This window comes from Haemaphysalis longicornis, unplaced genomic scaffold (genome assembly GCF_048455015.1).
Source record: "Haemaphysalis longicornis isolate Haplotype H1 unplaced genomic scaffold, Haemaphysalis longicornis Haplotype H1 scaffold_1, whole genome shotgun sequence".
Classification (NCBI taxonomy): Eukaryota; Metazoa; Arthropoda; class Arachnida; order Ixodida; family Ixodidae; genus Haemaphysalis; species Haemaphysalis longicornis.
The window spans coordinates 142,463,893-142,478,203 of record NW_027526203.1 but is presented as its reverse complement, the minus strand read 5'-3'; the positions used below and the strand labels follow the sequence as shown (position 1 = coordinate 142,478,203).

General features: G+C 47.1%; 1 protein-coding gene across 1 annotated transcript in view; it reads left to right on the top strand.

The window, feature by feature from the left end:
• LOC144154934 (uncharacterized) overlaps window positions 1–14,311 on the top strand; it is a 118,433-nt gene that overhangs the window by 78,834 nt on the left and 25,288 nt on the right. The window contains exon 9 of the mRNA XM_077686070.1: window positions 11,735–11,897. Coding sequence (XP_077542196.1) covers window positions 11,735–11,897 — 163 coding nt within the window. The remainder of the gene's footprint in view (window positions 1–11,734; window positions 11,898–14,311) is intronic.

Here is a 14,311-nt window from a genome sequence, read left to right as displayed (position 1 = left end):
GCAGCGCGGTGGGTCGTGGAAGGGCGCGCGCTGCTTGCGCATGCGCGCTCTCCCCCCCGTACTGCTCTCCCTGTATTGCGCGCGCTGCAAATATAGCGGCTAGCGGTCGCTCGTGTCTCAGTCACTGCGTTGCTCCTTCCTTCCTTGGTTGACGCTCGTGCCCACGTTTACTCGTGTCTGCTACTCCAGCATCACGGAAGAAGCGATGGAAGCAACACTGCCTTCAATCAGTACTGAGGCCCCAATGCTCTGCATTTACTCGTGTTCCCCTCGCAGGAAGGCGCGGGTATTTTTTTTTGTGCGCGCCGCTCCTGGCCACTCCTCCTCGCCACTGCCGCTGGCGCGGCGGCCCGGCTGCAGCTCCTGCATGCTAGACGGGTGGCTTTCCCGCACGACTGGAACTCAAGATGGCGGGTGGACGCGCAACTCTGCTCCCCTAGGGGAGCTATATACAGGAACTGTAGTTAAAATGACCCAGAAAATAGGTACGAATGTCCTCTGAGACAACAGTCACGTAAACATGCTCAGCATGGCTGTAGAGAGAAGCGGAAAAGTCGAACTCCGAATAAAAAATTCAGCAATCTAACCAATTGCTTACATTATAAAGCACATGACCAATAGAAGCGGAGGGACTACAAAGAAACTATGACTCATACAGCCACTGCTTCTGAGCGACATATTGCAGAGGTTACCGTACCACAAACTCACCCGCATCGAAGGAAACCCAACACCGTGATCAGGACCGCGTAAAAGGCACTTTGAATCTCCCACTTTTATAGCGAGCCAAACTGACAACCTGCAGTCCTGCAGGGTAACAAAACAAATACGCAGAGGCGGGGCTGGAAGCACGGGAAGGTAATTAACTCCACGGAAGGAATAAATAAAAAAGTTCGTGGGGCAAAGAATGGACACGGGCAGCATAGGACAACACCGGGCGAAAGTCAATGCGAGAAGCCTTTATCCTGCAGTGGACCTAAAGAGGCTGTTGGTGATGTTGCTGTTGGTGATGATAATACTGAGAATGGTGAAAAAGGGTCATAAATGTGGCATTCGTAAATTGTTTTACGATCAACGGAACTTCTCACCTAGCACAAAGGGACAGGTTGGGAAAATAAAATGGGAACGGGCCATTGTCTGGAAGAGAGGCACCCCGGAAAAGGTACGACTAGACGCCATAGTGAACAGGTCACCGATCGAGCGACTCTGCATAAAAACTGTCGCCCAGCAAACACATGGAAACATTCCTACACAAAGACAGGCGAAATGGGAAGATGAATTTCATTCGAGGAAATCTATGAAATCATGAGAACACTGCATACATCGACTGCGGTATTTACAGAAGTACGAGGCCGCAATTGTCGTTGTTGTTGACTGTGACAATCTTTGTCACTGGATAACCCGCCTACCTGCATGATCGAAGAAGCGGAACTTAGAGCCACCCTCTTGGCAATCCAACTACGGGTAATGTCGAACAGAAGGGTAAACATCATTACACACTCTCAAAGGCATTGGGCTGTTGGCTGCAGGCATAACACCTAAACGCTTCAGTGGTATACTGTCATCCAGCATGAAGAAAGTTAACGTCCCCTGGACACCCGGACACAAGGGTCTGGAAGCGAAGGAGGCACCGCCCAAGAGCCGCGCGAACCCCCATAAAGGGTCCTTGCGGCTGCGACTACCACGCTACCCTTCCTGAAAAACGTCAAAATGTCTCCTCATCCTACGCCGAGAAACATGATGCTTCCCGTGCCAAAAGGGATCACTGTACCGAAGAAATGTTAAACTCCGGGGTGGATACACCAACACACGTATCTACACTTCTACGTGGGGAAGATGTTTGATTATAGCATCAGACAATAAACTAAAACTGTGCTGAATTTGGGGAAACGTTCACTCTCTTCCAGACAATCTAGCTATGACGAAGATATGCTTGTTGGAGAACTAAAACATAACGTGTTCCAGTTCTGTTGAGACATGGTAGGAAGCTTTGACGAGCTTCTTCCGTCAAGTTCAACGTGAGCTGATTGGGAGGTGAAAAAAAGGAGGGGCTGCATTTGGAACCCTAGATTTCAAGTTCCAACCTTGAGATCCCTACCATCTCTGTACCGCCTTTCTTACCCTAATTAAGTGTTCCTGAACAAAGATCTTCACTATCTCTGTCTCTCCTAGCAAAAAGGCAAAAACATTCAGCCCGGCAAAGGCATTAGAGAATAATAACTTAGAAACCCTCACACTGTCGCCTTTTCACTGAAATTGACCAACACCCCTCAGCCGATACCTTCCACTCTCACATATTGAGCGAAGCACCGCAGAGTCTCTGTCTCACCTAGGCCAGGCGATTAAAAACCCTTGCTGCTAGTCTTTCCCTCTTTCCGGACCTTCAGTTCTCGTGAAGCATAGATAATAAATACAGCAATACCGTTCCAAAACGCCCACTGGGTGTTTCAGTAACGCTATGGCCTCGTACATCTTAAGAGGAAAACGTGCATGTTATGTGCAACTTTTTTCGAATTGCCCTTTAGGTGTCCCCGTCTTTCCACCGCTCCGTCTTTTCACCCCCGTCTTTCAACTTTCCACCGCTCGATCAAGGCACCCGCATTCGTTCTGGAGGCAAGTTTCGCGGAGGCACCGCGCCACGCGAGCTTACGGCACTGGCACTCGACTCGCCCGCACTGGAACTCTCGCTGCATGTGTGCTCGAACGCTGTTGCTCTCTTGTCGCCACTCGCATTTCTACCAACACCCTCGGTAAGCAAACACCGAGAGGCGCTATCGTTCTCTCTTCTAGGAACCAGCCGCTCGCTTTCCAAATTCAGCTCAGCCACACTATACGCCGGAATCCCTACAAGCTGAGCCGACCGTGGTCCGTCGTCGGGAGCATCAACTGGGAGTGAAACGGGCACGTCGTGCTCTGTAGCAACATCGTCGCTTTGGACTGCCCCAATCCCCTTTTGGAAATGACCCCATTGGAGCCGTTAGACGCTTCGAAGCCCTTACGTGAATCAGAAGCCTACCCAGCCTCTACTGAGGCTGCTGAGACCGAGGCCGACAGTGTTTTGGTGTTATGCTCAGTGGAGTCGTGCTGCCCTCTCTCGGGAGCCTGAGCTAATGCGTCATCATTGCTTTTAGTCATCCCGTTCCGTTACAAAATGGCAACACCCTTCGCTACCTCGGCGACCGCTATCTGTGAGCCGGCGGCGGCCGATTCCTGTTACATAGCCGGCGTACACACGGTGCGTGGACGAGAGACGAGACAGCGCTGGGGACTGAACCACTGGTCGGCGACTTTGGCTAGTTTCGGTTTCCGGAATTGTGGCGATCCTAGCGGCACGGTGCTGCGGCGTGGCCCTTCCCTTTCCCTCGGCATTTCTTTCTTTCCACACCGTCACCGCTTCCGCACCTCCTCACGCATGCGCAACAGCTCACCGGCGCCAATATTTTTTTTTCTTTCTGTCGGCGCGCACGGCGGGCCAGTTCGGTGCGTGCGTGAGCGATCCGGCGTGCGAAGGGTTGCGCGGGTTGCCTAAACGCCTCCACGGGCTGAAAGTTTTGCTGCATTATAAAATATATTCGAATGTATTCTATGGCAGTGGCAGCGGAGGAAGGAGCGTTATCACTCCTGCGCAGCTCTGTGGTGCAGCAACACAGGCCGGTACAGTTCGGCCAAGTTTCTCGCCTTCTCCAAAGACGACAGGTAAGCAAATTAGCTTTGTACAAGTTATAGTGAATTCCTTAAAAGCCGACCGACTGCACTCTTTTTTTTTAAATAATTCGCGCATGTTAATGAGACATGTCACTCGTCTTGGAGTGGAAACTAATCTGCAAATATATCCCAACTGTGCAGGTACGCGAAGTTTTAGTAGAAGACGCGTCTTTGGCACGCACACTCTTGCTCGCAAGATCAATTTGTGGTGGAATTGCCGTTTTTTGATTGCCTTAGTAACTGCTGGAACGTTGATTCAGTATACTTATCAAGGTATTTTTTTGTTGTTTCGTGCAGGAGGTATCAGTCTAGGTTTGGGCCCCAAGTCGAGGACGGTTTGCGACTTCATTGGACGTTTCTTCCGGTGACTCTCCTCAATCCTTCCAATATCACCACGACGCACTTGCTCACAAAGAAGGCAAGCTCAACTGTACGCGCTTCTTGCCTTTCACGGCGTACCTACTACCACAGCGATTGGTGGCGTGGAGGTGCTGCGCCCTAAGCATTTTTTTCCTGCGCCGTCTTGCTCCAAAACGTATATTTGCGGCGAAACTACTGCCAAGCGTTGCTTCAGTGCTCCGAAAAATCTGACGTAACACCGCGGTGTTCAATGCAAGTCGACTTTCACATGAAGCAGTGGAAGGCCAAACCGAAATATAAGCGTTGTCTGCAGCCGCCATTGCAAGCGTTTCGCTCATTAAAAAAATAAATAAATAAACCCATGTAGCATTGCCGGTTTTGCTCTTCAATCTAAACTGCGCGCCCGCGTTTTGTCATCTTATCGCGAGTGGGTTTGGTGTTCCATAGTTCTGAAGTTAGAATGTTCATGCAGTATCGGACAGGATGAGATAAGAGGCACTGCCCAGACACGAGCTACGGGGTAGCTTGCAACAACTTGGCCGATATCTGCAGCTTACAATACAAGAAAGCTTTTTTTTCTGGGTGTCTTCTTCCCCCCTCCCCCCCGCCTTCCCACCCACCCCCGGTAAGCAGACTGTTAATTCACGCGCCATTAAAAGAAAAGACGGGTGCGTTCGATTTCTGTTATATGTTCTACGACGTGCACATGGTTGCGCATTGTTTTTGTACGTAGATATATTTCAGCAATGAGTGTCTACAGCGCGGTCATTGTGTTGCAACAGTTTTTATGGCTGCATTTTGTTGGTGTGGACATGATTTTTCGGAAGTGTATGCAGGTTAATGGGCGGCTCAACGCTTTCTTTCACAGTTTTCGTTATCTCGCCCGAAAGGCAGGGCTTGAATCATACGTGTGCGTGCTTTCTTTTAACTTATAGGTTCCCAATTATTGTGTCTCTGAACTGAAATGAATTTTTTTAATGTCTAAGGAACATTCCTGTCTCCAGGTGACCCCAAGGAATAAGTATACATTGAGTGGAACTTTCAAGTTCTTTTCTTCTCCCGCCGAGGTGTGCGCGAAAAAAAAAATCTGTGTACGGTCTAGAACTTTCGAAGTTCTTCTTTCGTAATCAAGTATTGTGTACCTAAATGTGTATTCATGGCTGTAACTTTTGCGCAACTTTAGACGGACACAGATACAAAAAGGGACACGAAGACCTGCATCTGTCTCCGTCTAAAGTTGCTCAAAAGTTACAGCCATGAATTCAGAATACCAACTAGCCCGCGTAACCATGTTATTGTAAATGTGTATGTAGCACGTTTTTTTCCCTATTGTACAATATTGTATGCCTAAATTTGCATATGTCATATTTTTGCTTAGTCCAATACTGTGTACACAAAATATATGTGCACTATATGAGTGTAGTACATGTGTTTTCATGACTTCGAATCAAAGACGTCCTCATGTGAATTTTGAATAAACGCAAAGCAAAAGAATGTTTGTGTAACACTCCAATTAATATCGCCACAAAGACAACAATTCGACAGCAGGAAACATACTACTACCTACATGTTTTCTTCGTTCAATTATTAAACACGTTACTGCACACATAACAAACGATGGGCGGCGGCCATTTCGAGTCATCGCCGCCGCTCGTCCAACTTTCGCGCCTGGTGCCATTGCCGAGCGGCCCATGAGGCAGCGACCGGCGGCAGGCGCGAAAGTTGGGCGAGCGTCGGTTTCAGGGGCCGGCGCGCGGAGGCCCAGCCTGGCTGCCGCGGGAAAAATGACGTCAGTAGCGTCCGCAACGTCACCAACCTCCTTTCTCCCCTCGCCACTCGTTGCCATGACGACAAGTGCAACGTTTTTCAGACGCCACGTACCACTAGGGGAGGATTTGGCGCTGTTGTTGGGAATTACGCGGGACCACGGTGGATGCTAGAGAGGCCGCCCCGTGACTGAACCATTTATTCGTCCGTGAACACAGTATTTAAAGCATAGCAAGGGAGAGGGAGTTGGGAAGGAAGAAAGGGCGAGGAAAGACATGACGCTGAGTTATTGATACGTCACACGCCTGGCTCAGGCGGCGGGAGATAACAAAGCAAGCCGATTTACAACAATTCCACTGCACGATCTTGAGCGGGTGTTTTTACAAACTCTTCAAAAACGAGGTCCTTTGACGCAATAGCTGATCGGACCTGTTCGAGAACAGGTACGGAAATTGGGACATAAGTCGTGTCGAAACGGGCTCCCGGGTGACCAGTTCACCAAACGGACCTCCGATGCTCACTCTAGCAAACGATGGGAGCACGCTCCGTTCTGCTACGTCCTGTTTCACCCAAACACTGTCTCGTCAAACTGATCCGGCTCGATGTATGACAAGTCTAACATGTCTACTTGCGCCTCGGATTAGCGCAGTACTTGACACGGTTTACTGTTTACTACAAGCTCGCTTACGTAAGGTTGCAGAAGTTGCCGGCTGTCCTTACTCTGGCCTACGACGTGAAAGACAAGCTTGGCATTTTTGCAACTCTCAGCGAAATTCTCTGTCTCCCTACTTTTAGAACACGCGGACTGTATGCGCGTTTCAAAAGCTTTATTGCTCCTCTGCGCCTCTGCGTCTGCCCTCTTCTTGTTTTCCCTGCCAGTTTCTCTATCTAAATCAGGGGTCTCAAACTCACATGAGTTAGCGGGCCGTAGTCACAAATTTCAGTCCCGCAAGGGCCGGGATAGTCAAGAAGGTTGAAACGAAGGGTGTAAACAAAATGTGAGATAACGCTGCCATTTGAAAGAAACAAGTAGGTCTTCCCGTCTTTCCCACATGTTGTACATACGCTTGGTCATTCCTGAATAGAATTGGCGTCAGAATTTGAGACACATATCGATACCGATCTACAGGATGACTAAAATGGGGACGCCGATTCTGAAATATAAAATATTTGTTCCACAGTTATGCTTGAACACATGGTGACCGCATTGGGTGCATCGCAAAAAAAAAGGCTTGAAGGCAGTTGTGTCTGTGTATCTTATTAGAATAAAGCGTTATTAATAGTAATAGACGAGAAAATATTGCGAGTATCATTTAGGAAAGTCACAAAACTATATTCCTTGAGAAGAACAACACAGCTGCTATTGTTCTAAACATGCTGGCTTGATGGCTGGCAAAGCTTGGCTGCGACTAGACAAGAAATGTCCGCAAGAACTTCTTGCGGGGAAACGATCCTCATGGTCGATCGCAGGTGCTCCTCAGTCATCCTCGACCGGAGAGCTGACTTGTTCACTTTCGGCAAGAAAAACAGGTGTTCGCACAAGTAGGTGCTTCCGAACATGGCAATGATCCTGGCAGCCTGTTTACGTAGCGCCGGGAAACTTGCGTCGTCAAGAAACCCGTAGAAGTCTGGTACAGCCACGTCCTGAAATGTCTGCTTCAACGGGGTGTTAGCCTGCAGCTCAAGAAGTGCCATCTGTAGCCCGGGCGCGGCGTCATCCACCCGCACCCAAAACGGCAACGAAAAAATTCGGAATTCATCGGCGAGGCTAGTGATGTCTTGGAAGCGTCCCTCGAATTCTCTTTGGAAATCATAGAGGAGGTCAGCGAAGTTATCACATGATTGTTTACCCACGTTCTCCAGCGACTTCAGGGGTAGAAAATGATCAGACTTCTGAATTCTCATCTGTCTCTCCCAAAGCTGCAATTTGAATTGAAAGGCCTGAATGTCGTCACGCATTTTTGTGATCAGTTTGTTTTTTCCCTGAAGGTTAACGTTGAGGCAGTTCAAATGATTAGTGATATCAGTGAGGAACGCAAGGGAGAGAAGCCACGTTTCGTCTGACAGCTCAACAATGGCCCGGTTCTTCTCTTCATGAAGGCGTCAATTTCGTCTCGGAGATCAAAAAATCGTTTGAGAACTCTTCCACGACTCAGCCATCGCAACTCTGTATGGTACCAAAGTTCACCATATTCGCTGCCAACCGCTTCTAAAAGAGATACAAATTGGCGGTGGTTAAGAGCTCTTGAACTGATGAAGTTTACTGCGCTGAGCACAATTTTCATGACGCTTTTTATTTGCAGAGACATGCCGCACAGCGCTTCTTGGTGCAAAATGCACTGAACCGCGGCAAATTGATTGGTGATTCCGAGTGCAGCGAGTTTCGTCCGCAATCGGCCAACAAGCCCGCTCTTGCATCCCACCATTGAAGGCGCACCGTTGTAGCCAAACAAACCAACTTTTCCCACGGTACTCCAGTGTGTTCGACCACTCTTTCGAGAACAGAAAGAATATCCGCCCCTGTGGTCGTGCCTTTCATTGGGATTAAGTCCAGGAGTTCCTCAGTGACGTTCAGGTTTTTGTCGACACCCCTTACAAAAATAGCACATTGTTGTCTGTAATGTCAGTGCTTTCATCAACTGCAATAGAGAATGCTTCAAACTCGTGGCATCGGTTGATTAATCCTTTTGTCAATGTCTCCACTGATCTCGTTAATTCTCTGGGCGACTGTGTTTGGAGAGAGGCTTATTTTTAGAATGTCTTTTTCATGCTGGGACAGGTAGCATCAGCGACTCCGAGCAGGCACTGCTTCACGAACTGACCTTCAGTGAAGGGCATGGATGATTTGGCGATAAGCTCAGAAATGACGAAGCTTGCCCTTACCGTTTCGTCGCTTGCTTTGGCCGCCTTTTTGAGCAGGTTTTGCTGCTTTCCCAACGCCGCCTTCAGTTCAGTTACGGTGTGCTCGCGAACGTTGCCAGTAAGAGCACCATACTTCTCGGGATGGCAAGACATGAAGTGGCGTCGAACATTGTACTCGTTCGGCACAGCCACAGTCTGGTGGCAGACTAAGCACAACACCTTGTCTCTTGATTCCGTGAAGAAATAGGAAAGTTCCCATCGCTCCTGAAAGCACCTCTTCTCGTCTTCCACTTTGCGTTTTGTAGACTGCTTGGACAACGACATTGTGGCCCGTTAGAGTTCCACCGCAGAAACCTTCGTCGTTTGCAGATCTTCCAAAAAACAACCGGTCAAAAAGACACCTGTCAAATTTACGGAGGCAACAGGTGCTTAGGAGCACAATTATGTAGTGCGGTCTATCATGATTGACTTGGGGCGGCGCTACCTTTCACAGTGCTTTCAACAGGTTGCGCGTCGGAGGATAGGCGCTTAGTTTTGTGTCTAGATATGGGGCGTTTGATGTCTGGAAATACACAGTTTCGACGTCCATGTGCAGTCTTTTCCTAGCGCGATGTCGCTCTCTCTTAGGCCATAAATAACGCTGCGACCCGCCCCTAAACGCACGTGGGCGCATTTTGGAGCCCGAACGCAGAATAAGACGCATGGCTGCGCCTTTTTCGCCACATCTGCAACGAAATAAAAGTGTTTGACACGAAGACGAACGGGAAAGCAAATATCCGCAAACACCACACAACGCCCGGAAACCTTTGCACTTTCTCGGAAGCCCGGAAAACTCCGGTCAAGGCGCGTCTTCTGATTAGCGGCGTGCAGCCCCGTTCGTGGGCTCATAAAACGCCGCGGGGAGTTTCTCCGCGGCCTGTGCTCGCCCAGCCCTGTGCGCACTGTAGAGTGCTCGATTCACAAGTCGCAGTTGCTTGCAACCATTGTGCACCCGACTTAACGGCGCCTTCCGGAAAAGAGGGGTGTCAACTCTGGTAACGCAAAGCCGTGAAACACGATATCCACTCGTTTTCGAGCAGTCTCTGGCCATCTTCGCCTTTGGCTACACAAGTAGGGCGCGCATTCACGGCAGTTCGCTACCTATAAAGCCGGTCGTGGTCTGGACAGGAGGACATGTCATGTCTGGATTTTAGCAAGGCATTCCATGAAGTTACTCACGCGAAAGTAGTTTACAAGCTTGACTGCTTGGACTTGTATTTGCCTATTACTCGGTGGATACGTAGAAATGGGAAGCAGCTTGTAGAAATAAAAAACCTCACATGGAAAGTGCTTTCTCTAACTTCCAGGGTAACTCCGAGAGGTGTGCTGGGACGATTACTGTTTTTGATCTACGCAAATGGCCTGGTTGTTGTGGTGCCTGAAGATGTAACCCTTAAGTTGTTTCCTGACGATTGTATATTTTATAAGGAATATTGTTGGAAGATAGCCATACTGCACTAAAGAAATCGCTAGATGGTATTAATGAGTGTTGTGAGCACAGGGGCATGGTTCTAAATTAGGATAAAACGATGCATCTTCGTGTTGCAAGAAAGAAATAACCCGGTATTCAGGCCCACTTACTGCATAAAAACCGGGTTTTATGAGACAGTAAATTGAAATATTTGTGTCACCTTTAGAAATAAATTCACCTTGTCTGAGCACATATCATACATCTCAAAATCTGTGCTACAAAGGATTTGGTTACTAAAACGAATATTGAAAAAAGGCCCAATACTAACAAAGCTGCTTGCATATAATGTATTTACACGGTCAAAACCTGAATATGCCGCAGTTGTGCGGGACGTTTTCAATAAAAAAGATTCCCAACACCTAGAAAATATTCAGAGAAAGGCTGTAAGATAAATTTTCTAAATTCAAGAGGTGTGATCCTCCGACGCCATTGATGAAACTTCATAACATTCCTACTGTAGAAGTTCACAGGAAAAGTAGTCGACTATCATTCTTACATGACTGTATAACTGGGAAGTTGAAAATAGCTCTTCCAAAACTTCTGAAACCCTTGACTACCAGGATCACAAAACACAGTCATAATTGCGTTATAACACCAATTTTCACTCGTAGAACTGCTTTTAAATGCAGCATTTTCTCACCCACTGTTTCAGAGCGGAAGTTACTGCCACCAGGTGCTTTTGAATCTGGTAATCTCTTACAAGAAATAGACTGTTTCTTCCTGTTTGCTTAGAATTAGAGTCTGCTGATGAAGCTCCTTGCGGTCTTTTTCATCATTGTGTGATGTACTTTGATGTATTCTAATGTATTTGATGTGCTTCCTGCGCTGTCTCTGACGGTGCTAGTCTCGATTTGCTTAGTCGTTTTTGTTGTTTTTTTCCTCCTGTCTGGACCTACATTGTAGCCTGCAGTACTCATAACTTAGTGGGAAAAACACACTTCAAAAGATGTTGAGGATTGGGTGAAGAGGTGATGCTAGTGGTTACTTCAGTTAACTGACTTCTTAACTTTCCGCACTACATTCGTTGTTATTCCTTTATGTGAGCTACTCTGCCGGTGTCAGTTTTTTGGCTTCCGACCTTCTTCCAACAGCATTTTTAGTGAACCCTGACATTAGCAAAACATATACACTGGGTACAGTCGCGCCTTTGACAAGTGATTACCTTACCAGAAAGCACACAGATTGCTGTTTGTGTGTACTGTGTTTTACAATGGTTCAAAAGAGGATTCAGGGCTGTCTTTTTTCAGGCCCCGAACATTTCAAAGGATAACAACAAAGATGCAAAGGGTGCGTTTAAAGTGGGGAGGGCTTAAATCTCGCTCTCAGTGGGGTACTGAAGCTTCATGCCTGTTAGACTTCACGGAAGTTCGTAAATCAGTTTTATAACACTAAGCTTCCTTGGGGGAGGGTGGTATTCTGATGTTAGAGTACGTATATTTCATCAGAATTATCAGTCATTTATTGTTGGCAGACAAAAAAAAACAGCGTAATTGGGCCCCAGAGACCTTACAACGACGTTTCCCATTCTTATAGGAAACTACTGCAAGCGAAAAGTGCTACAGAGGCATCTATGCTGACGGTGTTGTTTGTGGCCAGCTGTTCATTTGAGTACTTCCTCGGATGCGTCGAGGCCGTCTATTCATATGTCATGTCCTCACGACTGAAGTCTTTGGCTGTAGGCGCCATCTTTACCAAGGTATGAAGCCAAAACAGTGGACCCCGGTTGCCGTGAACTGGCGAACAAAACTATTTTAGTCACAAGTTTTTACTCCTGCTTTAAAGGGGCAATGCAGACGAAACACAAGTTTGTTTTATTCGAAAGATTTGGTGTTTTGTAATGCCCCCATCGCTTGTCCGGTAGCAAACGATGCGTTATTCGCTGAAATATTAAGCAATTTAAGCCATAATTTCGATTCCTTCGCTGAATCGAGTGTGTCGTGACGTCTGCGATGACGTATTCAGATCAAATACTGAAGCTAACGTAAGTATGCGGACAATTGCATCCGCGAATGACGGAGCGCTTTGTTTGCTCTAAGTACTCGAGATGGCGTTACCATACCGCTGTATACCGCTGTCCACCCTTGATTTGCTTTTTACCGGATTTGCGCCTGGATACTCTTTGTTACGGTTGATAGTACTCGTTTCATATAACACTGGGTGTGCTCGACAAGCAGAGCCACAGAAGACAATGCCGTTTGTTCATCGCGCCAGAAGGCTGTGCAGCTATAACCGGAAAGTGCGCGCAGTTCGCACCACTGCTTGTATCTTGACGCGTGCGTTCGTAACTTCCATTGTTTACCCCGTAATTACTACTGCAATAAAAAGAATAAACATTAAATTTAAGCGCAAACAGCTCTTTTCTGCAGGCTTATAACCGCTGTTTAATTCGCATTCTGTTCTGCCGGCCGCAGCCACTCGCACAGCTGCCCATTATGCGTCATAGGTTCGAGTGCGGGAAATGAGCTAGTCGGTCGCATGGCCATTCTCTTTTTTCCTAATTATGTAGCTTATTTCAGTGAATTTGTTTGAGCGAAACAGTGTCACTGTTTCTAACGAGGCAGCCTTTCGAATTACCCAAGCTTGCATTTTGTCTCCACGGCTTCTTATTATTATTATCTCCACGGTTATTACTACGTTACTCTTTTCAATGTTGAGTATCATTCTTTATTATAAACGGCCACAATTAGAGGCCTGAAAGAGCGCCTTTCCAGTAAATGGATATACAGATGCTATTGAATCTGTGCATGATGCACTATGCCCACATAATGGCGCATTTTAGCGTTTAGTGGTAGTTAGGGGTGAAGCAGAGAACAAGAACGCATACTTTCAGAGAATGTTAGGCTAAAATGAAAGGTATAAAAATATAACAAAAAGTAAGCTGGAAAGAAACAAAAGTGAATCTTTTTGATTGTTTCCTAGTATTCATCTATCTATCGTTTTATGCACACGGATTGAACCATGTAATGGCGTCAAGATTTCGCTGCTTTGTTTCCTGTATTTCCGATATAGGATAACGCTTTGTAGTTATATAAAATGGTACAACTAACATTTTTAAGCAATTTTGTGCTTTATGTTCCTGCATTTATGCAAACACTTCGAAATTACAAGCACTTCTGGCTTTCCAAGGATAGGCACTTTGCATGCACAGAATTACTCTGAAATGCATAGCTATTCGTTCTACTGGGTCAGTGAAGAGACTCCGTTAATCATTTAGCGGATTCTTAAAAGGCTTAATGCCGCAATGGCACCGAAAGATAGAGGGCTGCAATCGCTTTATATAACTCCTAAATAGTGAATTACAGCCGCTCACTTACCGTATAATATTTTAACACATAAATAAATTGCAATGAAGTACAAGTTAAATAACGTTTTGACGAAATAAGCTGCAACTATGTAGAGGCGAACTACCCATAAAGTGAAACAGATTTAGGTGGGCGGTCATTCGTTTGCTGCACGACCGTAACGACAACCGTTATGTAGCACCCACTACTGTGCTAGCCTGATATATAATGACAAGGGCGCCTTAAGATAAGATTAAAAATTTACTGATACTCTCTACCAATGGATGCATATATATTCCTTGTCCCAACTCTGGCCAAATTTTTGGAACCTGCTTAAAAGCAGCTGTGGTCATGCGGCTGTGGAAGGGTTCGTCTCTGCATGTAGTCACCCTGATTTCCGCACGCAGGCCCGACTCAGAGTCTAACGGTGGAGAAAACCTGCAGCTTAATGTACCCTTGTGCAAGCACAGAAAGCTAGAGACCACAGGAGTATGATCATAGAAAGTACTTTCAACGTATTATACCGGGATTACGCCGGAGCAGCGCATTTCGTGCTTTGATCCGCAAAAACCACTTAGGCAATTGGCTGTTTGGCACCCAGAAGCCAGAAGCAAGGTGCTTTGAATTTTTTTCATAATGTTTGTTGTGACGCCCCTGGCGGTCAGGGTACGCCGACGTACACTATGTACTATCAACTTCGCCGTGGAGACGTCCCGAGTTCAGCAGTCCTGCGGGAACACCTCAACCGTCGAAACCTCTGCAGAACCACGCAGCAACGACCGCGACCTCCATACTGTGCTCGACCTTATCCTCGAGAAGCAGCTCACAC